At 40.2% G+C, this 22,904-nt stretch overlaps 1 protein-coding gene and 1 long non-coding RNA gene across 2 annotated transcripts in view; one reads left to right on the top strand and one right to left on the bottom strand.

The window, feature by feature from the left end:
* ALKBH1 (alkB homolog 1, histone H2A dioxygenase) overlaps positions 1-22,904 on the top strand; it is a 32,196-nt gene that overhangs the window by 4,485 nt on the left and 4,807 nt on the right. Inside the window, exons 3-4 of the mRNA XM_004286954.4 lie at positions 1,748-1,910; positions 14,497-14,587. Of these exons, the coding sequence (XP_004287002.3) occupies positions 1,748-1,910; positions 14,497-14,587 (254 nt within the window). The remainder of the gene's footprint in view (positions 1-1,747; positions 1,911-14,496; positions 14,588-22,904) is intronic.
* The window catches only part of LOC125963382 (uncharacterized), a 60,486-nt gene continuing 59,516 nt past the window's right edge, over positions 21,935-22,904 (bottom strand). The window contains exon 2 of the long non-coding RNA XR_007475266.1: positions 21,935-22,702. This is a non-coding gene — a long non-coding RNA (uncharacterized LOC125963382). The remainder of the gene's footprint in view (positions 22,703-22,904) is intronic.

Genomic DNA, 22,904 nt, shown 5'->3' with positions numbered 1-22,904 from the left:
ATCAAACATTTGAAAATTTGTTGTACACAAAAAGGGGTGGGAAGCAATGCATACTAGTGATTAAGGTCTGACACCAGACTACATGGCTTCATGTCCTGGTTCTGTCACTTCCTACTGTATGATCTTGGGCAAGTTTCTTAATCTCTCTTGGCCTCAGTTTCTGCATATGTAAAATGTGTCTAAAGGTAGTACCCACTTCATAAGGTTAGGATTAAATGTGAGTGTACATGTAAAGTACTTAGGTCAGTGCCTTGCACATAGTAAATGCTCAGTAAATGTTAGCTACAGAGTTAGAGGCATTTATCAAGAAGAATTGACAACTGATTTGGGGTTGCTGTATGTGTCAGGACCTGAGACCAATGCATGAAAAATTAAAAAGAGGCAAATTTTAACTCCATAAAAGGAAGACAACAGTTGTCTGGAATGGACTGCCTGTAAAAGTATTCAGTTTCCTGTCACTGTTCAAACTTGAATTAGATCAGAAGTATTCTTCCTTTGATGTGATATCTTTGTGGGTATTACAATATTCTTATTTTGTGAAATAGTGGTGATAGCAGACGGTAGGTTATTGGAAATTTTTTTCATATTTTTTTTCTTTAAAAATATTGGCAGTCCTGTTACTCCTAAATTACTTGGAGAATTTGACTAATACATGACATGCAGAAGTGGCCTCCACACTTATAAGTGAACGTCCATTCCTTCCTCCAATTTTAGAGGAAAAGGGATTGCTTCTGTTCAAAACCACTCCCTTCACCCTTTAATCCCACCTTCTTTTACCCCTTCCAGCTTTCAAGACCTTGCTGTGGTTCTTTCTTCTCTTCTGTTTTCAACCAGTTTCTTTCTGCTGGCTCTTTGCTCATGTAAGCATGCTTAGGTCTTTCCAAACCCTAAAAACGATAAACTCCCCCCTTGTTCTTCTGTGACTACTCCTCAGCCTTTGTTTCCTTTCACAGGCAGACTTCTAAAGGCATTATCTGTATAACCGTCTCTACTGTTCTATCTCCAGGTACTTAGGACAAAGTTTTTCATCTCCTTATCTCTAATTCTTAAGAAAGTACATATAGTGTATGTTTGTTGAATGTTTGATGAATGAATCCTTAACCATGCATAGGATTCCAGTTAAGTATTGTTATTTGTCTTTTACAGAGGAGAAATGGTTAGGTATTTGCATACTGAGCAGATGTCTATACCACCTTTCTTCCCTGTTATAGTGATCAAAGTTCAAAGGAAGCAGAAATCACACCAATTATTTTAACAGATGATTTTATATTAAAAAAATCATTAGCCAGATATTAGAAAACAAAAAAGGCAACACTGAGATATCACAAAAGTAGTAACTACAGGAAGCAGTTTCTACCTCTCTAAATGATACCTGGTGAAATTTGAGAGGTGACTTGTCAGTTTCAGTTCTGAAGTTTGCTTTGGAATAACACAATTGATAATTGTGTAGTATTTGTTTCTCTTGAGGATAACCCAAAAAACTAGAGATAATTGCATAGTGGTAGATGTCTAACATTCATCATCAAAACAGCTTTTATTAACTTGAAGGAACTCCTCTTCCTCTGAAATTAGAGAATAGGAATGAGAATATATGCTTATGTGTGGAAGCCACTGGAATCATTAGCAAAAGGAGACACGGAATAAATAATAATGTAATGGGTATAAGGATGTCACCAAAAATACATGATCTGATTAACTGATGGAGGATTTCCTCCTCTTCTTTTTTTCTCATCCATCTTTTGTATAGGATTTATTTTTATCCCAAACCCCTTCCTCCCAGGTTACCAGTGGCACTGGGTGAAGCAGTGCCTTAAGTTATATTCTCAGAAACCTAATGTATGTAACCTGGACAAACATATGACTACAGAAGAGACCCAAGATTTGTGGGAACAGAGCAAAGAGTGTCTAAGGTAAGTCTTACCAGTCGCAGTAAAGCATTCGTATTCAGCTCACGTCATCACAGATCTTTAAATGAACTACTCTATAATAGTTCAGTGAAAGTTACTAACATTTATTTTTCCTCATTCCCATTCAAATACAGCACAGTTATATTCTTTCCCCCAGGAACATTTGGACAGACACTTTGACAGTTATATTAAATTGAGGTCCACGTTAAAGATTTGCTTATCATATCTTAGATAATGAGTTCATCCTCAATCATCAGATGATCCATTTTCTTTTTTTTTTTTTTTTTTTTTTTTGCGGTACACGGGCCTCTCACTGCTGTGGCCTCTCCCATTGCGGAGCACAGGCTCCGGACACGCAGGCTCAGCGGCCATGGCTCACAGGCCCAGCCGCTCTGCGGCATGTGGGATCTTCCCCGACCGGGGCACGAACCGGTGTCCCATGCATCGGCAGGCGGACTCTCAACCACTGCACCACGAGGGAAGCCCAGATTATCCATTTTCATTCGGCTTCAGCCCTTTTTTCTACCCAAAGTAGAAAAGACTTCAAAAGTCTTTTTTGAAGACTTACGGTATCCTGAAGAAAGTAACACTGAAAGCACTACTCTCCTAGATGAAGTCAGTGTTACTGCCTGTTTTACGGTAGGTCAGCTGTTGTTCGTGGAAACTAGTCCTTGTACATTAATGTTGTTTGAGCATTTCATTCATTCTACAGATATATTTTTTTAATTTATTTATTTTCATTTATTTTACTATCGTTTGTATTTATTTAGTTATTTTTTGTCTTCGTTGGGTCTTTGTTGCTGTGCACGGGCTTTCTCCAGTTGTCGCGGGCAGGGGCTTCTCTTCGTTGCGGCGCGCGGGCTTGTCATTACAGTGGCTTCTCTTGTTGTGGAGCACGGGCTCCAGGCGCACAGGCTTCAGTAGTTGTGGCACATGGGCTCAGTAGTTGTGGCTCGCAGGGTCTAGAGCACAGGCTCAGTAGTTGTGGTGCACGGGCTTAGTTGCTCTATGGCATGTGGGATCTTCTCGGACCAGGGCTCGAACCTGTGTCCCTTGCATTGGCAGGCAGATTCTTAACCACCGTGCCACCAGGGAAGCCCCTACAAATATTTTTTGAGGGTCAGTTATGTACCAGGTGTGATGCTAAGCATTGGAGATAAAAAGATAAACAGGACACTGTCCCTGCACTCAGGAGTGCATAGTCTACAGCAGGAACTCAGTATCAAAAGGAATAAAATAATAGAGCTCAGAAACTGCTACGATAGGTGTTTAGGAAAATGCAGTGGGGGCCAGAGGAAGAATAATCCTTCTAGGCAAGAAGGAGGTGTCAAGGAAAAATGATTTTTTAATTGGGCCCATTATCCTCTTTTTTTCTGTGTCCATTTGAAATGAGTCTTCAAAAATGATTAGGAGGGCTTCCCTGGTGGCACAGTGGTTGAGAGTCCGCCTGCCGATGCAGGGGACGTGGGTTCATGGCCCGGTCCGGGAAGATCCCACATGCCGTGGACCAGCTGGACCCATGCGCCATGGCCGCTGAGCCTGCGCGTCCGGAGCCTGTGCTCCGCAATGGGAGAGGCCACAACAGTGAGAGGCCTGCGTACCGGAAAAAAAAAAAAAAAACCACAATGATTAGGAATTTGCCAGTCAGAAAAGCAAGAAGGTGTTGTCGATAGAGAAAGCAGCCTGAGCAAAGACAGAGTAACTTGTTCTGTGAGATAGGAGCACAGAATATGTACATTCATGTGTTCATTCAACAAATACCTGTTGAGTTTCTGCTGTGTCAGATAACTGTGCTTGTGTGTTAGAGATTCAAGACCAAAAAGACACACTTCCTGTCTTCAAGCAGTTTGTAGGTTAGTCGAGGACAGAGACATGTAAACATAATTAAATACAATTTGGCAGGTATAGGGATAGAGTTTATAAGATTATGAGTATGGTCACTTAAGTGGCTAGATTAAAGATAGATGATGGGAGATGCTTCCTGGAAGTCATGAATAGAATTGGCAAGAGATGACACCGGAAAGGTAGGTTAGGGCCAGATTGTAAAGAGTTCAGTGATGTAAAATACTAGTTCTAGCGTCAGATTGCCTGGGTTCAAATCCCAGCTCTGCCACTTACTAGCTTTGTTAACTTAAGCAGTTTCTTAACCTTTCTGTACCTCAGAGTCGTCTTTTCCTCATTTAATAGTGTGAGGATTAAACAAGATAATATGTGAGAAATCCTTAGAACATCCTGTTAAAACCATTATACCAGCTTTGTGTGGTCTGTTTGAACTTAAGTGGCTCTAATGGTATAGTTTTCAGAAACTATGTCATATTAATTCTAGCAGGGAAATAGACGATTTTCTTAAGTTGAAAGGAAAATGAAAATTAAATGCATTGGTTTTCCTTTAAAACCTTCTTGGTCTGTAGGTTATGTTATAGACAAGAGCAGTAAGGAAAATCCTGTTCTCAAGTATATCTTCTGTAGAATTGAGAGCAAAGTAAAGGAAGATCATGGCTGAGTGAAATTAGTCAGAGAGGTTAGAGTTTGTTACTAAGCCAGCCTGTGTTTTCAAGTAATTGATTTTTTTGTTTCTGACAAATGACTGTAGAAATCCCAGTTGTCATTTTCTATAATAGCTCAGATGAATCTCTTTAATAAATCATCCTGTAAACAATGGTGAGATACCTTTTTTTTTGGTCTAATAAATTAGCAAAAAATGAAAAACGCTATGGTCATACCTTCTGTTGTCAAGGATTGGAAGAAATTGATATGCTCAGACATTGCTGGCAGCACTGAAAATCGATGAGGGACTAGTTTTCCTTCTGTCACTGTATAGAAAGTGTGTTTCAGTTTCCTCATCTGGGAAACAAAGGGATTGGGCTGGATAAGCCATTCAAGGTGACTGAATCACGGTCAGAGTCACCTAGACAGTACATGCCAGTTCTCCCACTGTCCCAGAGCATATCAGAAAGGGAGAAGGTCTGGTTCAAAAAGATTTCCCTAGAGATTCTGATTATCTACCATAGCATTCACATTGAGAACCACTGAACTAGAGGACCTCTAAGAATCCTTTGGATTTTAACTTTCTAGGTTTCTGTGGTCAGGGAGGAAGAAACTTTTAAGTAGGAAATGAAGGAATATTTGGAACATATTAGCAGAAATAGTTTGTTCACAATATTAGGGCACCTCAATTCTATGTTTTGTTCATAGTTTATTGTCAGTGAATAGTGTAGCTAGAGATACTCGCACAAGCGTACTATAGTTAGGTGTAAGCATCTTTATTGCAGCATTGTTTGTAATGGGGGGAAAATGAGAAACAAGTGTCTGTCAGCAGGAGATCAGATAAATCAAGCATGACAGACCCCAACAGTAGAATGCAGCCACTATACAGCCATTAAAAAATCCTAACTCCAACCCTCCAGCAAATATAGTAGGGTCTACAGTTGTAATAAACAAAATCATTCCTCAGCATCTCCATCACAACCACTGTAGTCTAAGCCACCATCATTTACTGCAGTAGCCTCCTAACACAGGTCTCCCTGTGTCTGCTCTTGTGCCTCTTCAGTCTGTTTTCTACAGAGTATAGAAATTGTGTCATTTCTTTTATAGTTTCTAATGTACAATACTGCAGTTCAATTCTAATGCAAACCATCCAGAGTCAGCACAGACATCACAAGTTAAGGGCGTGGTCCTTAACCAAATTACCCTCACTTCAGACACCACCTACAAGTTTGGGAGGGCCCCAGGCTGTACAACACTTCTTAACAACTGGTTACAAATTCAGGGGAATTCCCATGACCTCCTCAGGTTCATTAACTCACTAGAACAGCTCATAAAACTCAAGAAAGCATTATACATATGATTATAATTTCACTATAAAGGATACAAATCAGGGCCATCCAATGAAGAGATCTGTAGGGTGATGTCTTGGAGGGTCCTGAATACAGAGCTTCCATGTCCTCTTCCCATGGAATCAGGGCATGTAGCCCTCCCAGGAAGCTCTCCCAAGGCCTAGTGTTCACAGCTTTATTGGGATTTCACTACGTGAACATGACTGATTGACTCATTGGCCGCATGCTTGAACTCAGTCTCTAGCCCTCCACCTATCGAGTAGGTCATGCTAATATCACTTCAAGCCTAAACCCTCTAAGTTGACATTGGTCTTTCTAGCTTAACAAACCGACATCCTGAGTCATCTTTTAAGCATAAACTCAGGTGTGGTCTTAGGGTCCACAGTGAATAACAGATACTCCTATCCCTCCCAGAAATTCCAAGGGTTTAAAACCTTGCTGTAAAGAACCAAGGACAAAGGCCAGTCAGATTCTTTGTTTACAGCCCCATCACACTTAGAATAAAATCAGACGTCTTTATCAAGGCCATGAGGCCTAGATGATCTGGCTCTCCCACCTCATCTCCTATTCCTTTTCATTTATTCTCTAGCAGTACTGGCTTCCATTCTGTTCCTTAAACACATCAGGCATACTCAGATTCTTTGTACAAGCTGTTTGTTCTGATGTCATTTTATGAGATGATTCCTTTATTCAATTAAAAATAGCCCCTGTTTCCCGTCCTCTTTATCCCCTTGCCCTGTGTTTTTATTCTTCAGTGCATGGTAGTTACTAAATAAATATTTGAAGAATTACTTAGTTAATGGATACTTTTTTATGCCTTTTGAATTTTGTGAATGTATTATCTATTCAAAAATAACTTTTTAAAGAATAAGGCAGGGCTTCCCTGATGGCACAGTGGTTGAGAGTCCGCCTGCCGATGCAGGGGACACGGGTTCGTGCCCCGGTCCGGGAAGATCCCACATGCCACGGAGCGGCTGGGCCCATGAGCCATGGCCGCTGAGCCTGTGCATCCGGGAGAGGCCACAACAGTGAGAGGCCCGCATACCGGGGAAGAAAAAAAAAAGAATAAGGCAAGGGAAAATATACATTTAAATAAAGCAACTTAGCTTTATTTATTCCATAAGTTAGCTTATGAAGTGCTTTGTATCCATTTTTGTATGTGTGCTTTTTTCCATTGATATTCTCAATGTGGAAGCAGAATGAATTCCTTCCCCTTTCTATTTCTTTAAGACTTTATGATGCTGTTATAGCATTTATTGTAGTGAATCCTGTCATCTTCCCCCTTCTCCTTCCTACTACCTGCCCTGCCCCATCCCTGACCCCAGACCTTGAAATTCTTGTAGCCTTGGCACCAACCACAATTCTTAGTATATATTAGAAGGTGTTCAGTAAATACTAATTTTAAGTAAATTGATATCTTCTCTATTAGTCCAATAAAAGCATAATGCTGAACTTGAGAATCATCAATTAAAAACTGTATAGTGCAATACCTTTCCATCTTATTTTCATTAATTTATTAAATAATGTACATTTGTGCTTTAGGAAATATTTGGTGCTAGCATAGATATAAAACTCATTACATGTCTTTGAGGAAGGGACTATTAAAGGAGGAATTCAGGTGCTTTCATAAGGTATTTACAGCACTAAAGCTGTATTCTTTAATAGAGGAAGTGCAAGGTACTGTATGGGCACAGTAGATAGAGGGAGAGACTGAGTCGAGGATAAAGATTTCCCTTAAGTGTTTAAACTGTGTGGAAAAGCAAGTTAGAAAAATCTGCTATGCAGAGAGTAGAGTAGGAGAGGAGAGAGCATTTCAGTAGAAAATTGTATGGTCAAAAACACAGCCATGAAAGAAGGAGGGTAGGTTACCTTGTAGGAAATGTTTGAAGACGAAAGTAGAAAGGTTTGTGCCAGATTATAAGGGGGTTTGCATGCCATATACTGTAGACAAAAAATTAATTAATCGATCTAAGAAAGAAATGGAAACATTTTATTCGAGCCAAATTGAGGATTATTTGGGAACAGCATGTCAGAAAGCTCCAAGAACTGTTCAGCCATTAGAAGTCAAGGCACAGTTATATAAGTTTTTTGACACAGAGAGTTGTATATTAAGTGATGGATTATTGACAATTTACACAATCCAGATCTAAGCATCCCTTTACAAGATCAAGAAGGAACATTATCTTTTAAGGAGTTGTCTTGTTGCTAAGAGAATGTTGCTCTTTACGTGAGCAGGTATTTCTGCCGATGGGGGAAGGTTTGCTCGATGCATAATGCAGATACACAGTGCACAGTAAGGCGAAGAGAGGGAGCCAAAGGGCAGAGAAGATTTTTTTATGTTTAAATTTTTCTTGTCTTGGGAGTTCCCTGGCGGTCCAATGGTTAAGACTGCACACTGTCACTGCCAAGGGCCTGGGATCAGCCCCTGGTCAAGGAACTAAGATCTCACAAAAAGTGCGGCGCAGCAAATAAATGAATGAATGAATGAATTTATCTCGTCTTGCCATAAAACATAAATTTTATTTCACAATAGAAAAATGTGGACTTTGTCCTTATAAACAGGAGGAATTCATCAAGATTAGTAATAGATTTTTCACTTTAGAGAGATAATTCTTGTGGCAGTGAGGAAAATGGATTGAAAATTTAGTCATTGCAAAAAGCACAATTAAGAACTTAGCTTGGGCTTCCCTGGTGGCGCAGTGGTTGAGGGTCCGCCTGCCAATGCAGGGGACACGGGTTCGTGCCCCGGTCCGGGAAGATCCCACATGCCGCAGAGCAGCTGGACCTGTGAGCCATGGCCGCTGAGCCTGCGCGTCCGGAGCCTGTGCTCCACAACAGGAGGGGCCACAACAGTGAGAGGCCCGCGTACCGCAAAAAAAAAAAAAAAAAGAATTTAGCTTAAGGGACTTCCCTGGCGGTCCAGTGGTTAAGACTCCACGCTTCCACTGCAGGGGGCACAGGTTCAGTCCCTGGTCGGAGAGCTAAGATCCTGCATGCTGTGCAGTGCGGCCAAAAAAAGAAAGAATTTAGCTTAATAACCCACACAAAAGATGAAAAAGGCCTGGAAAAGACATTTTGTATAGGGCTTGGGAACCAAGAGATTATGAAAAGTGACAGAGAAGTAGTTAAGGATTATGCACAGATTTCTAAGTGACAGGCACGTTTACACTTCAGTTGTGGGGGTTCCCCCAACTTTATTGAGGTAATTGACACATAACAGTGTGTTAGTCCAGGGTGTACGGCATGATGATTTCATACGTGTATATATTCCAGATGGTTATCACGATAAACTTTGTTCACGTTAGTCACCTCACATCGTTACAAATTATTTTTCTTGGTGATAAGAACTTTTAAGATCTACTCTCTTAGCAACGTTCTAGTATATAATACAGTGTTAACTATAGTCACCATGCTGTACTTTACATCCTCAAAACTTACTTCTCTTACAATGACAAGTTTTTATCTTTTGACTACCTTTACCCATTTCTCTCTCTCACTCACACACACACACACACACACACCACCCCCGCCTCTGGCAACCACGAGTCTGTTCTATTTTAGATTTTTTAGAGTCCACATAAAAGTATGATCGTTTGTCTTTCTCTGATTTATTCCATTTAGCATAATGCCATCAAGTTTCATCCAAGTTGTCACAAATGGCAGGATTTCCCTTTTTTATGGCTGAATAATATTCTGTGTGTGTATCACATCTTCTTTATCCGTTCATCTGTTGTTGGACCCTTAGGTTGTTTCCGTGTCTTGGCTGTTGTAAATAATGCTGTAATTATTTATTTATGCAAAACAGTATAGAAGTTTCTCAGAAAATTAAAAATAGAACTACCATATGATCCAGCAATTCCACTTCTCAGTCTGTATCCAAAGAAAACAAAATCATTATCTCAAAAACATACCTGCACCTCCGTGTTCCTCAGTGGAACATTATATACTAAGATTTAATGGAAATAGGGTTTGGAGGAAGAGGAGAATGAGCAGAGGTGATCCTTAGTGTGGTTTGGGGCTTAATTGTTTTTGAAATGCCTGTGGAGTATCCACATGGAGATGTCTAGTATGCCTTTGGAAATATGGAACTGAGCTTAGGAGCATAATGAGAGAGAGGGAGAGAAACAGAGATAGATATAGATGTGGGAGTTACACATGAAGGCCATAGTGAAGCAAACAGTGGGAATAATGTGTTTTTTTGGTTTGTTTATGGAAAACATACAGAGAAAAGAAGGCGATTGGCCCTAGGAAGCATCAGCTCTGGGTGGGAAAAAAGGTACTATTAGAAGCCAAGGCAGGGAAGTGTTTCCAAAATAAGAGAAGGACCAACCATGTCTGTAGGCCTGGGATTTGACAATTAAATGGTATAATTGAAACTAAACTAGTTTTGGTAGAGTGGTGTAAGCAAAAGTCAGATCTCAGAGGAGGGGTGGGGGCAGCAAATATTGAGTCCTTTTAGGAACGTTTAATTGTGAAGAGAAGAAGCAATGTGGAGCAGAGGGAGGCAGGACATATAGGGTATCCGAGTAAGAGGTCAAGTTGAAAAGATGTTTTCTCAAGTATGTGGAAATGTTGAACATTTTTGCAGATCAAGAGGAAGAAACAAGTACACAGGAAGAGTTGAAAATATGAGAAGAAGGATGATAATGGAGAAGGGCCTCAGAGGCCACATCAGGGAAATGGGAGATAGTATAGGTGGAGAATTGGCCTTAATGAAAAGAAGTAAGACCACTGCTGAAACCAGGAAGGAAGGACAGAGTAAGGATTTCAAAAAGTTTAGAGGTGTAGGGGAGGAAAGTTGAAATCAGTAACTGGATCACTTGATCAGGCCTCTGTATTCTCCTTGTCCTGGAAGGGAGCAAGAGCAGGACTGAGGACTTGGGATAAATGGTGAAAGTTTACAGCAGAAGGTAGAAGATTAGATAAGACTAACATTTGCAAGATAGCAAAAGAGTGTTAAGGTAGAGTTGGATGTCCATTTGCGCTGACTGACAGGTTCAGGTTGAGAAGGGAAACAAAACTGGAAGCACTCAAATACTGAAAAAATGGAGTTCTAGGGACAAGAGATGGAACTTTAGCTTTAATGGAAATGAGAGACTAGGAAAGGATGAAGGACAGAAAGCTGTAGTCGTGGAGGGAAATATTCAGAGTTGTGAAAGACTCAATCCTTAAATCTTTAAAAATGATCGAAAAAGCAATACCTGCAATAGGATTTTGAAGGTTTTCTGTCATAAACAACCTTCAGACTTCTGCCCTGAGTGAGTAGTTTTGCTTTCACAATGGTTCACTACTGTCCCTTGAGGCAAGAAAGAAAAGAAAATACCAGTGCGTACCCACTGCATAGAGAGTGGACAAGCAGGACAGGAGTTCGTTTCTACCCAGTTAGGGTTCAGTTGAAAGCAGTGCTATAGGATGAGATTGCTGAAAGAAATGCCAACGCTTACATTAAGATTTTACCCCTGACAGAAAGTGAGCAAAGTGCTGGGTGGGCACATTCACCAGGGGAGAAGGTGCCAGCCCACCCATCCATCATCCTCCAGCTAGTGCCTGGAGGGGCAGCATGTTTCTGTTTGCAGTGAGAACCAATAATTAGGGTCACACCTGCTTGAAAACATTCTTTTGGATAATTGGGTGAAGATTTAAAGTTAGGTTAGGTGCCATCATATTCCCTGCCTTCCTTTGGGTGGATAAGTGGCTCCACTGGCACTGAGCCTTCTTGGCTTCTTTTTTGGACAAATCAGGTACAAAAAAAGAACAGCCCACCCATCCTTTCATTAATCCCTCAGTATTTTCTGTTTGAAAAAGATCTGGGAGCATGTGAAACTTGGTTTGGGCCTTACACTATTCACAATGTTCAAGTGAATTTTTTGGAATCTTTGTTACCCACGAGGCCCGTGGGGACCAGAAAGGTCCCTAAATGGTACTAAGACAAGAAATGTCTAGCACTGGCCAGTCCTCTCACATCTTGAAGGCAAGTGTTACAACAATTGTTGCTACTTTTCCTTCCAGAAATTCTATACAAAGGCAAGAATGGAAGTCAAGTTCTCAGAAAAGGATATGAAATAAGGGATAGAATCTCATACCTACCTGGGTCTAACACAGTACATACATACACACACACACACACACACACACACACACACATTTTCACCTCAAAATGGCACACTCGGTGATCACAACTGTTCTTTCACTAAGCGTCTTTAAGCTTTTTTTTTTCCTTTTTGTTATGAGGACTGGACTTATTGCTTGTGAAAGTATGGCTCTTCTCTGACTTCTTTTGCATCCTGGACCTATCCCCCTCTATAATATAGGCAAAACCCAAAGCCTTTTTTATAGTGATACAGTTAAGGTAGAAAAGACATGTTCTTTTTGGTTTCCTAAAGAAACTAAATTTTAAAGGATATGTTATAGGCTATATGTTCATGTTTGGTTGTTACTATAATTTTAATAATTTTATTAATACCATAAACCTGTGTTAATTATAATAATGTATACCCTGTTCTTAAAGAACATTAGACCCAATCTTTTGATGAAAAGCAACTTATTGGTGCCATATCAAATGTCTAAAATGCCGTCAAGTTTTCAGAGCTGCCTTGTTATCTTTATTTGTACAGATCAATCTGATTTTGGGTTCTTTGTCAAGAATAAAATGATCTCTTATTGAGCTAGAAAGAGAGAGAAGGTGTTTTGTTTTTTAATTTTGGCTAGAAAAGTGTGGTTCCTGGACCAGCAGCATCAGTATGATTTAAAGAAGCTCAGTGCCCAGATTTTTACTAGGGGATGGCACATAGGCAGTCTCTGCCTGACAGGTACAAAAATTCAGACTCCCAGAAGGGAGGCAGGTGTTCAGCATAAACTGTATTGTTTATACAATGTAGGCACAGTGAGTTCTGGCAATGGTGTGAACCTCCCCAGAATCCAAGTTCCAGATGCTTGCCAAGGGCCAACCTAATATGCAGTGCTTTCAAAGGATAGCAGTCGGACCTGCTATGCTTCTTTCTTCACAGCTGTCCTAAATATATCAGTGTTTGATCCATTCTTTTTATTGAGTTACTGGTCTTGATGTATGTCTGTGTGGCAATTTCCTTAGAATGTAAACTCTTTGAGGACAGATGGCATCTATTCTGTAAACTTTGTCAGACCTCAAGATGAGTGCCACTTACAGTGTGAGCCTGTAATAAATCCTTTGCTTCTGTTCATGCTTTGTGCCTATATTGCCTATTGCATCACTCCTTGTTTAAATGCTGACCATTCTTCAATGCCATACTCAACTCCCCAACTCTGCCATGAAGCCTTAACTGATTAGACAGTTGACTTTGAGCTCTGCTTTTTCTTAATTCTAGTGGCCCTCCAAGTCTTGTGCTATTCAGTTTAGTGCCAAATTTTATACTGCCTTAAATTTTCCCCTCATTTCTTATACTTATCTGTCATCTCCTGTCAAAAGATAAACTCCTTAAAGCAGCCTAATCTTTTCTTTTTTAAAGAGCAGTGGTTCCTAGACCCCCCCAAAATTTTTTTGATCAATGATGTAAATTACATAGAAAAAACAAACTAAATAAAATGATTAGACCTAGCATTCTTGTATTTTTAGATATTTAGAGGTAAATCAAACAGTCTTCCTCTTTAGAAGGAGAGTAGTTAGGGAATTCCCTGATGGTCCAGTGGTTAGGACTCCGTGCTTTCACTGACAAATGCCCTGGGTTCAATCCCTGGTCGGGGAACTAAGATCCCGCAAGCCATGCAGCGCGGCCAAAAAAAAAAAAGAAACAGAGTAGTTAATCCCATAGATTTGATTAAACAAGGTGTAATTACAGAAATGATACCTCCATTTTACAGAAACCTCCTGTGGTTTGAATAAGGGAATGTCAGAAACCAAATCAATTACAGTGGCCCTTAATTGTTAGCTGGGCCTCAGTTATCTAAGTTGTTATATGGGGTTAAAGAAGTCATGTTAAACCAGTAATTTTTGATTGTATACTGTATTTTGCCAAATGTTTTTTCCCCAAATTGCAATTCTGGGAAGCCGCCATTATTCTAGACATAGTTGATAGCTGTAATTAATCACGTCCTGCTTTTAGCAAACCAAATTGAACATGTTCTGTTAGCCAAATTTTCGGTTATCTGTAGGGCTCTTTGTCCCATTTCCCATGGACGGGTAAAGGCATTTCTGTTGTCATTTTGTTTAATTATTATTGAGATGCTGGAAACTCGACATTTAAAATTGATCCCATTCAGCAGAGGATTTAGAACCAACGATTAGAAATTAGAAATGCTAACATGTGTTTTAGTAGTATTGTATTCTTTTTTTATAAATTTATTTATTTTTGGCTGTGTTGGGTCTTCGTTTCTGTGAGAGGACTTTCTCTAGTTGTGGCGAACGGAGGCCACTCTTCATCGCAGTGCGCGGGCTTCTCACTGTCGCGGCCTCTCTTGTTGCGGAGTACAGGCTCCAGACGCGCAGGCTCAGTAGTTGTGGCTCGTGGGCCCAGTTGCTCCACAGCATGTGGGATCCTCCCAGACCAGGGCTCGAACCCGTGTCCCCTGCATTGGCAGGCAGATTCTCAACCCCTGCACCACCAGGGAAGCCCCAGTAGTATTGTATTCTTGGTCAACTCATTTCTGTTCTAATTTCCCCTGTGGAGGTCTTGGCTAACAGCTTATATAGAATACCAAATTTAGACTCCAGGATCCATACAACAGGCTATTGCTGCCATTTGAAGTGAATAAATCATTTTTGTCTCCAATCTTTGCAGGTATAAAGAAGTGAATAAACGGAGACCCCGAAGTTTACTAGAGAAACTGCGCTGGGTGACCCTAGGCTACCATTACAACTGGGACAATAAGGTATTAAAATTTTCTTGCTAATTCCATTGTTTTTCCATTTTTATTCTTTTTGGGCCCACATAGTTTGACTTCTTCCTGGCCAAGCTTAAAGTATCAGATTATACATATGTGGAAGGATTTCTTTCATTTATCCCCTCCTAAAATCCTCTTGATATGGTATCTCGAGAGGAATGAATAATTTATCAAGAGAAAATTACTTTTTCATATGTTCTCAGGTTATATTATTTTATCAGAAGTCATTGGTGCTTCTTCTGGGGAGGCTTCAGGGATACAGATTTTTCTTTACTGTATTCAAGAGCAGTTCTCAATTACAATCTTTATTTCCATTATTATTTAGTGTTTGTTGATCATTTATTTTCTACGTAATATGTGCCTGGAGTAAAAGAAGCTCCATGTACTTCTGGTATTCTCTTCCATCAACTCACAAAAGAACTTCCAAGATCTAGACGCCTTTGACTGCTGTATAAGGTCTGAGCAGGAGAGAGATGGGAAAGAATGTCCTACAGTTAACAAAGTTCCATGTTTTCTTGAGGTACAATTTCTTCTTTTGTGACCCCTACGATTCAGAAAATGCCTCCTTTATCGCTGGCATCTCAGTGCCTCTTTTCGCAATGATATGTTTGCCACCAAGTGGAAGGACTAATTCTGAGAGTAAACTGAATAAAGCAAATTGGTATAGACCATCTTCCTACTAATCAGTTACTTTTTAAGAGCTCCATAGTTTCAGTCAACCCAGCTCATTAATAAATATGTTAACTACTCAAAATAATGGTAAATGTTGCTCAGAACTATTCATGATAAAATTCTTATTTTCAGTGATATAGATTTAATGGAAAACTAGACATCTGTATTTGGGGAAATGGCCATGTGGTTTTCTTTGGGTTAGACACCTTGGATTTGAATCTTGCCTTCAATATGGATAGTGCCTCCCTCATAAGGTGGTTGTGAGGATTAAACGATTAACGCCTTTGTAGTATTAACAACAGTGCCTGGCTATTCTAAGCAGTTAAATGTATTAACACCATAAATGTTAGCTTATTGTTTTTTATGATATGAATTTTACTGTAGATATTGTTATTCTCCAAGGAATAAGTTAGCCTCATTTACTAAGAAAAACATGGAGTGAAAATTATCAAAAGCACTGAAAGGGTAATCAGAAAAAGAGAAAGAGAATTAAGAAAGAAGAGTAGTACATAGACAGTTTGGATAGGGATGAAAGCCCAAAAAGGTAATTCTTATATTATAGCAGAGGCAATCTAGTGATAGAATAGGAGCTCTAAGTGGCTGGTCTTCTGAAGGACTAAAACAAAATGTTAGAGAAAACCTTAAAGTTCTCTAACTACACCCTTAGTTTTCAGAAATTAAATAGGAGCTCTCATATGCAGTTCAGGAAAAGAAGAAAAAAGTAAAACACATTCCAACTGAAAAGGCTTGGCCATCCATCAAAGACTTTTCAGAAAAGTCTTTCTTAATGAGAAGTTAAAGCTCACTTCTCAGCCCTGAACCAAGATGCTGGTGTAGAAGGACGTGCTCTCACTCCCTCTTGTGAGAACACCAGAATCACAGCTAGCTGCTGGACAATCATCGACAGGAAGACACTGGAACTCACCAAAAAAAGATACCCCACATCCAAAGACAAAGGAGAAGCCACAATGATACGGTAGGAGGGGTGTACTCACAGTAAAATCAAATCCCATAACTGCTGGGTGGGTGACTCACAGACTGGAGAACACTTATACCACAGAAGTCCACCCACTGGAGTGAAGGTTCTGAGCCCCACGTCAGGCTTCCCAACCTGGGGGTCCATCAACGGGAGGAGAAATTCCTAGAGAATCAGACTTTGAAGTCTAGTGGGATTTGATTGCATGACTTTGACAGGACTGTGGGAAATAGAGACTGCACTCTTGCAGGGCATACACAAAGTAGTGTACACATTGGGACCCAGGAAAGGAGCAGTGACCTCAGGGGAGACTGAACCAGACGTACCTGCTACTGTTGAAGGGTCTCCTGCAGAGGCGGGGGTTGGCTGTGGCTCACCGTGGGGACAAGGACACTGCCAGCAGAAGTTCTGGGAAGTACTCCTTGGTGTGAGCCCTCCCAGAGTCCACCATTAGCCCCAACAAACAGCCCAGGTAGTCTCCAGTGTTGGGTTGCCTCAGGCCAGAAAACCAATGCGGGTCGGGGTGGGGGGGGCGACCCAGCTCCACCCATCAGCAGTCAAGCCGATTAAAGTTTCACTGAGCTCTGCCCACCAGAGCAACTGTCAGCTCTACCCACCACCAGTCCCTCCCATCAGGAAACTTGCACAAGCCTCTTAGATAGCCTCATCCACCAGAGGGCAGACAGCAGAAGCAAGAAGAACTACAATCCTGTAGCCTGTGGGAAAAAAAACCACATTTACAGAAAGATAGACAAGATGAAAAGGCAGAGGGTTATGTACCAGATGAAAGAAAAAGATAAAACCCCAGAAAAACACTAAATGAAGTGGAGATAGGCAACCTTCCACAAAAAGAATTCAGAATGGTAGTGAAGATGATCCAGGACCTCGGAAAAAGAATGGAGGCAAAGATCGAGAAGATGCAAGAAATGTTTAACAAAGACCTAGAAGAATTGAAGAGCAAACAAACAGATGAACAATACAATAACTGAAATGCAAACTACACTAGAAGGAATCAATAGCAGAATAACTGAGGCAGAAGAACAGATAAGCGAACTGGAAGACAGAATGGTGGAATTCACTGCTGCGGAACAGAAAAAGAAAAAAGAATGAAAAGAAATGAAGACAGCCTAGGAGACCTCTGGGACAACATTAAACGCAACAACATTCGCATTATAGGGGTCCCAGAAGGAGAAGAGAGAGAGAAAGGACCCAAGAAAATATTTGAAGAGATTATAGTCAAAAACTTCCCTAACATGGAAAAGGAAATAGCCACCAAGTTCAGGAAGCGTAGAGAGTCCCATACAGGATAAACCCAAGGAGAAACACACTGAGACACATAGTAATCAAATTGGCAAACATTAAAGATGAAGAAAAATTATTGAAAGCAGCAAGGGAAAAACGGCAAATAACATACAAGGGCGCTCCCATAAGGTTAACAGCTGATTTCTCAGCAGAAACTCTACAAGCCAGAAGGGAGTGGCATGATATAATTAAAGTGATGACAGGGAATAACCTACAACCAAGATTACTCTACCCGGCAAGGATCTCATTCAGATTCGATGGAGAAATCAAAAGCTTTACAGACAAGCGAAAGCTAAGAGACTTCACCACCACCAGACCAGCTCTACAACAAATGCTAAAGGAACTTCTCTAAGTGGGAAATACAAGAGAAGAAAAGGACTTACGAAAACAAACCCAGAACAATTAAGAAAATGGTCATAGGAACATACATGTCAATAACTACCTTAAATGTGAAGGGATTAAATGCTCCAACCAAAAGACACAGGCTCGCTGAATGGATACAAAAACAAGACCCATCTATATGCTGTCTACAAGAGACCCACTTCAGACATAGGGACACATACAGACTGAAAGTGAGGGGATGGAAAAAGATATTCATGCAAATGGAAATCAAAAGAAAGCTGGAGTAGCAATACTCATGTCAGATAAAATAGACTTTAAAATAAAGAATGTTACAAGAGACAAGGAAGGAAACTGCATAATGATCAAGAGATCAATCCAAGAAGAAGATATAACAATTATGAATATATATGCGCCCAACATAGGAGCACCTCAATACATAACGCAACTGCTAACAGCTATAAAAGAGGAAATCGACAGTAACACAATCATAGTGGGGGACTTTAACACCTCACTTACACCAATGGACAGATCATCCAAAATGAAAATAAATAAGGAAACACAAGGTTTAAATGACACAATAGAACAGATAGATTTAATTGATATTTATAGGACATTCCATCTGAAAACAGCAGATTACGCTTTCTTCTCAAGTGCACACAGAACATTCTCCAGTATAGATCACATCTTGGGTCACAAATCCAGCCTCAGTAAATTTTTAAAAAATTAACTCATATCAAGCATCTTTTCTGACCACAACACTATGAGATTAGAAATGAATTACAGGGAAAAAATGTAAAAATCACAAACACATGGAGGCTAAACAATATGTTACTAAATAACCAAGAGATCACTGAAGTAGTCAAAGAGGAAATCAGAAAATACCTAGAGACAAATGACAATGAAAACACGGCAATCCAAAACCTGTGGGATGCAGCAAAAGCAGTTACAAGTAATGAAATTGAAACTGTGATTAAAAATCTTGCAACAAACAAAAGTCCAGGACCGGATGGCTTCACAGGTGAATTCTATCAAACACTTAGAGAAGAGCTAACACCCATCCTTCTCAAACTCTTCCAAAAAATGGAAGAGGAAGGAACACTCCCAAACTCATTCTATGGGGCCACCATCACCCTGATACCAAAACCAGACAAAGACACTACAAAAAAAGAAAAATTACAGACCAATATCACAGATGAATGTAGATGTGAAACTCCTCAACAGAATACTAGCAAACGGAATCCAACAACACGTTGAAAGGATCGTACACCATGATCAAGTGGGATTTATCCCAGGGATGCAAGGATTCTTCAACATACACAAATCAATCAATGTGATACACTGTATTAACAAATTGAAGGAAAAAACCATATGATCATCTCAGTAGAAGCAAAAAAAGCTTTTGACAAAATTCAACACTGATTTATGATAAAATCTCTCCAGAAAGTGGGCATAGAGGGAACCTACTTCAACATAATAAAGGCCATATACGACAAACCCACAGCAAACATCATTCTCAATGGTGAAAAACTGAAAGCAATTCCTCTAAGATCAGGAAGAAGACAAGGATATCCACTCTCACCACTATTATTCAACATAGTTTTGGAAGTCCTAGCCACAGCAATCAGAGAAGAAAAAGAAATAAAAGGAATACAGATTGGAAAAGAAGAAGTAAAACTGTCACTCTTTGCAGATGACGTGATACTATACATGGAGAATCCTAAAGATGCCACCAGAAAACTACTACAGCTAATCAATAAATTTGGTAAAGTTGCAGGATACAAAATTAATGCACAGAAATCTCTTGCATTCCTATACACTAATGAAAAATCTGAAAGAGAAATTAAGGAAACACTCCCATTTACCATTGCGACAAAAAGAATAAAATACCTTGGAATAAACCTACCTAGGGAGACAAAAGACCTGTATGTAGGAAACTATAAGACACTGATGAAAGAAATTAAAGATGATACCAACAGATGGAGAGATATACCATGCCCTTGGATTGGAAGAGTCAATGTTGTGAAAATGACTCTACTACCCAAAGCAATCTACAGATTCAATGCAATCCCTATCAAATTACCAATGGCAGTTTTTATGGAACTAGAACAAAAAATCTTAAAATTTGTATGGAGACAAAAAAGACCCCGAATAGCTAAAGCAGTCTTGAGGGAAAAAAGCAGAGCTGGAGGAATAAAACTCCCTGATTCAGACTATACTACAAAGCTACAGTAATCAAGACAATATGGTACTGGCACAAAAACAGAAATATAGATCAATGGAACAAGATAGAAAGCCTAGAGATAAACCCATGCACCTATGGTCAGCTAATCTATGACAAAGGAGGAAAGGATGTACAATGGAGAAAAGACAGTCTCTTCAGTAAGTGGTGCTGGGAAAACTGGACAGCTACATGTAAAAAGAATGAAATTAGAACACTCCCTAACACCATACACAAAAATAAATTCAAAATGGATTAGAGACCTAAATGTAAGTCCAGACACTATAAAACTCTTAGAGGAAAACATAGGAAGAACACTCTTTGACATAAATCACAGCAAGATCTTTTTTGATCCACCTCCTAGAGTAATGGAAATAAAAATAAACAAATGGGACCTAATGAAACTTCAAAGCTTTTGCACAGCAAAGGAAACCATAAACAAGATGAAAAGACAACCCTCAGAATGGGAGAAAATATTTGTAAACAAGTCAGCAGACAAAGGATTAATCTCCAAAATATATAAACAGCTCATGCAGCTCAATATTAAAAAACAAACAGTCCAATCCAAAAATGGGCAGAAGACCTAAATAGACATTCTCCAAAGAAGACAGATGGCCAAGAAGCACATGAAAAGCTACTCAACATCACTAATTATTAGAGAAATGCAAATCAAAACTACAATGAGGTATCACCTCACACCAGTTAGACTGGGCATCATCAGAAAATCTACAAACGACAAATGCTGGAGAGGGTGTGGAGAAAAGGAAACCCTCTTGAACTGTTGGTGGGAATGTAAATTGATACAGCCACTATGCAGAACAGTATGGAGGTTCCTTAAAAAGCTAAGCATAGGGGCTTCCCTGGTGGCACAGTGGTTGAGAGTCCACGTGCCGATGGGGGGGACGTGGGTTCGTGCCCCGGTCCTGGAAAATCACACATGCTGCAGAGCAGCTGGGCCCATGGGCCATGGCCTCTGAGCCTGCGTGTCTGGAGCCTGTGCTCCGCAACAGGAGAGGCCACAGCAGTGAGGCCTGTGTACCGCAAAAAAAAAAAAAAAAAAAAAAGCTAAGAATAGAAATACCATATGATCCAGCAATCCCACTACTGGGCATATACCCAGAGAAAACCATAATTCAAAAAGACACATGCACCCCAGTGTTCATTGCAGCACTATTTACAATAGCCAGGTCATGGAAGCAACCTAAATGCCCATAGACAGACGAATAGATAAAGAAGATGTGGTACATATATACAATGGAATATTACTCAGCCATAAAAAGGAATGAAATTGGGTCATTTGTTGAGACGTGGATGGATCTAGAGATTGTCATACAGAGTGAAGTAAGTGAGAAAGAGAAAAACGAATATCGTATATTAACCCATATATGTGGAACCTAGAAAAATGGTACAGATGAACCAGTTTGCAGGGCAGAAATTGAGACACAGATGCAGAGAACAAACGTATAGACACCAAGGGGGGAAAGCGGCGGGGGGCAGGGGTGGGGGTGTGATGAATTGGGAGATTGGGATTGACATGTATACACTAATATGTATAAAATTGATGACTAATAAAAAAAGAAAAATGAGGAAGAGGAAGAGAAAGAAACAGGAAATAAGTATATTGTTAACATACTGAAATAACAAAAATATACTGAAGCCCATTTTTTAAAATGTGGATGAAAGATTAGTGTGTGTGTGATAGGTTTCTAGTTGGTGTTACTGTTCGCATTCCTGTTAATGGATTGTTTCTGCTGTATTGAATCCTCTGTGCTTTGGAGCAGATGTGTACCAAATTGTCTTTTGTCCCAGTAATAATCACTTACTGAAGACAAAAAAAAAAAAGAAGCTCACATCTCTCCAGAGCCATGACCATTGCTCCAGCCAGTCAACACTAGTGGGGATGTGAGACAAAAGTGGATTTTCTAATCAGATTTGAGGTTGACTGAGTAACGGGAGGAATGAGAGAGGAGCATCAGCCCAAGGAAGAGATCAGGATGCTGCTGGCTTACATAGCCAGACTAGCCGTCAGCCTCATCTGCGTAGGAGGCTGCTGCCTTGTCATTCTCCGAAATTGTATATGTTTTGTAGAGAGAGTATTCTGGCCTTTGTTTTTTTGTTTTTTAAGAGAAAAAGGATATTTATGATCCTTAGGTACAAAAAATAGAGGCAGTTCAGGGGGTGAAGTGCTGAAAATTACTTCCGTTTTAAGGTCGTGCCTTGACCACAGTGTAAGTCGGTTTAAATTCAGATGTTTTGAGCATGTCATCCCATCAGATTGACCAGTGAAATCACATGAAACTACGTTGCAGGCTGAGGGGTCCAAAATCAAACTGGCTGTAGTATTTGAGGGATGGGTAAATCATGCTATATTAATATTACATGTAATAGAGAACAGACTTGTGGTTGCCATGGGGGAGGGAGGGATTGGAAGTTTAGGGTCAGCAGATGCAGACTATTATATAGAGAATGGATAAACAACAAGGTCCTACATAGCACAGGGAACTATATTCCGTATCCTGTGATAAACCATAGTGGAAAAGAATATTAAAAAGAATGTAGGGCTTCCCTGGTGGCGCAGTGGTTGAGAGTCCGCCTGCCAATGCAGGGGACACGGGGTCGCGCCCCGGTCCAGGAAGATCCCACATGCTGCAGAGCGGCTGGGCCCGTGAGCCATGGCCGCTGAGTCTGTGCGTCCAGAGCCTGTGCTCCGCAACGGGAGAGGCCACAACAGTGAGAGGCCCGCATACCGAAAAAAAAAAAAAAAAGAATGTATACATAGGTATAACTGAATCACT

Source organism: Orcinus orca, chromosome 2, assembly GCF_937001465.1.
Source record: "Orcinus orca chromosome 2, mOrcOrc1.1, whole genome shotgun sequence".
In the NCBI taxonomy this organism is placed as follows: Eukaryota; Metazoa; Chordata; class Mammalia; order Artiodactyla; family Delphinidae; genus Orcinus; species Orcinus orca.
The sequence above is the reverse complement of the archived record's forward strand: the minus strand, read 5'-3'. Positions and strand labels throughout refer to the sequence as shown.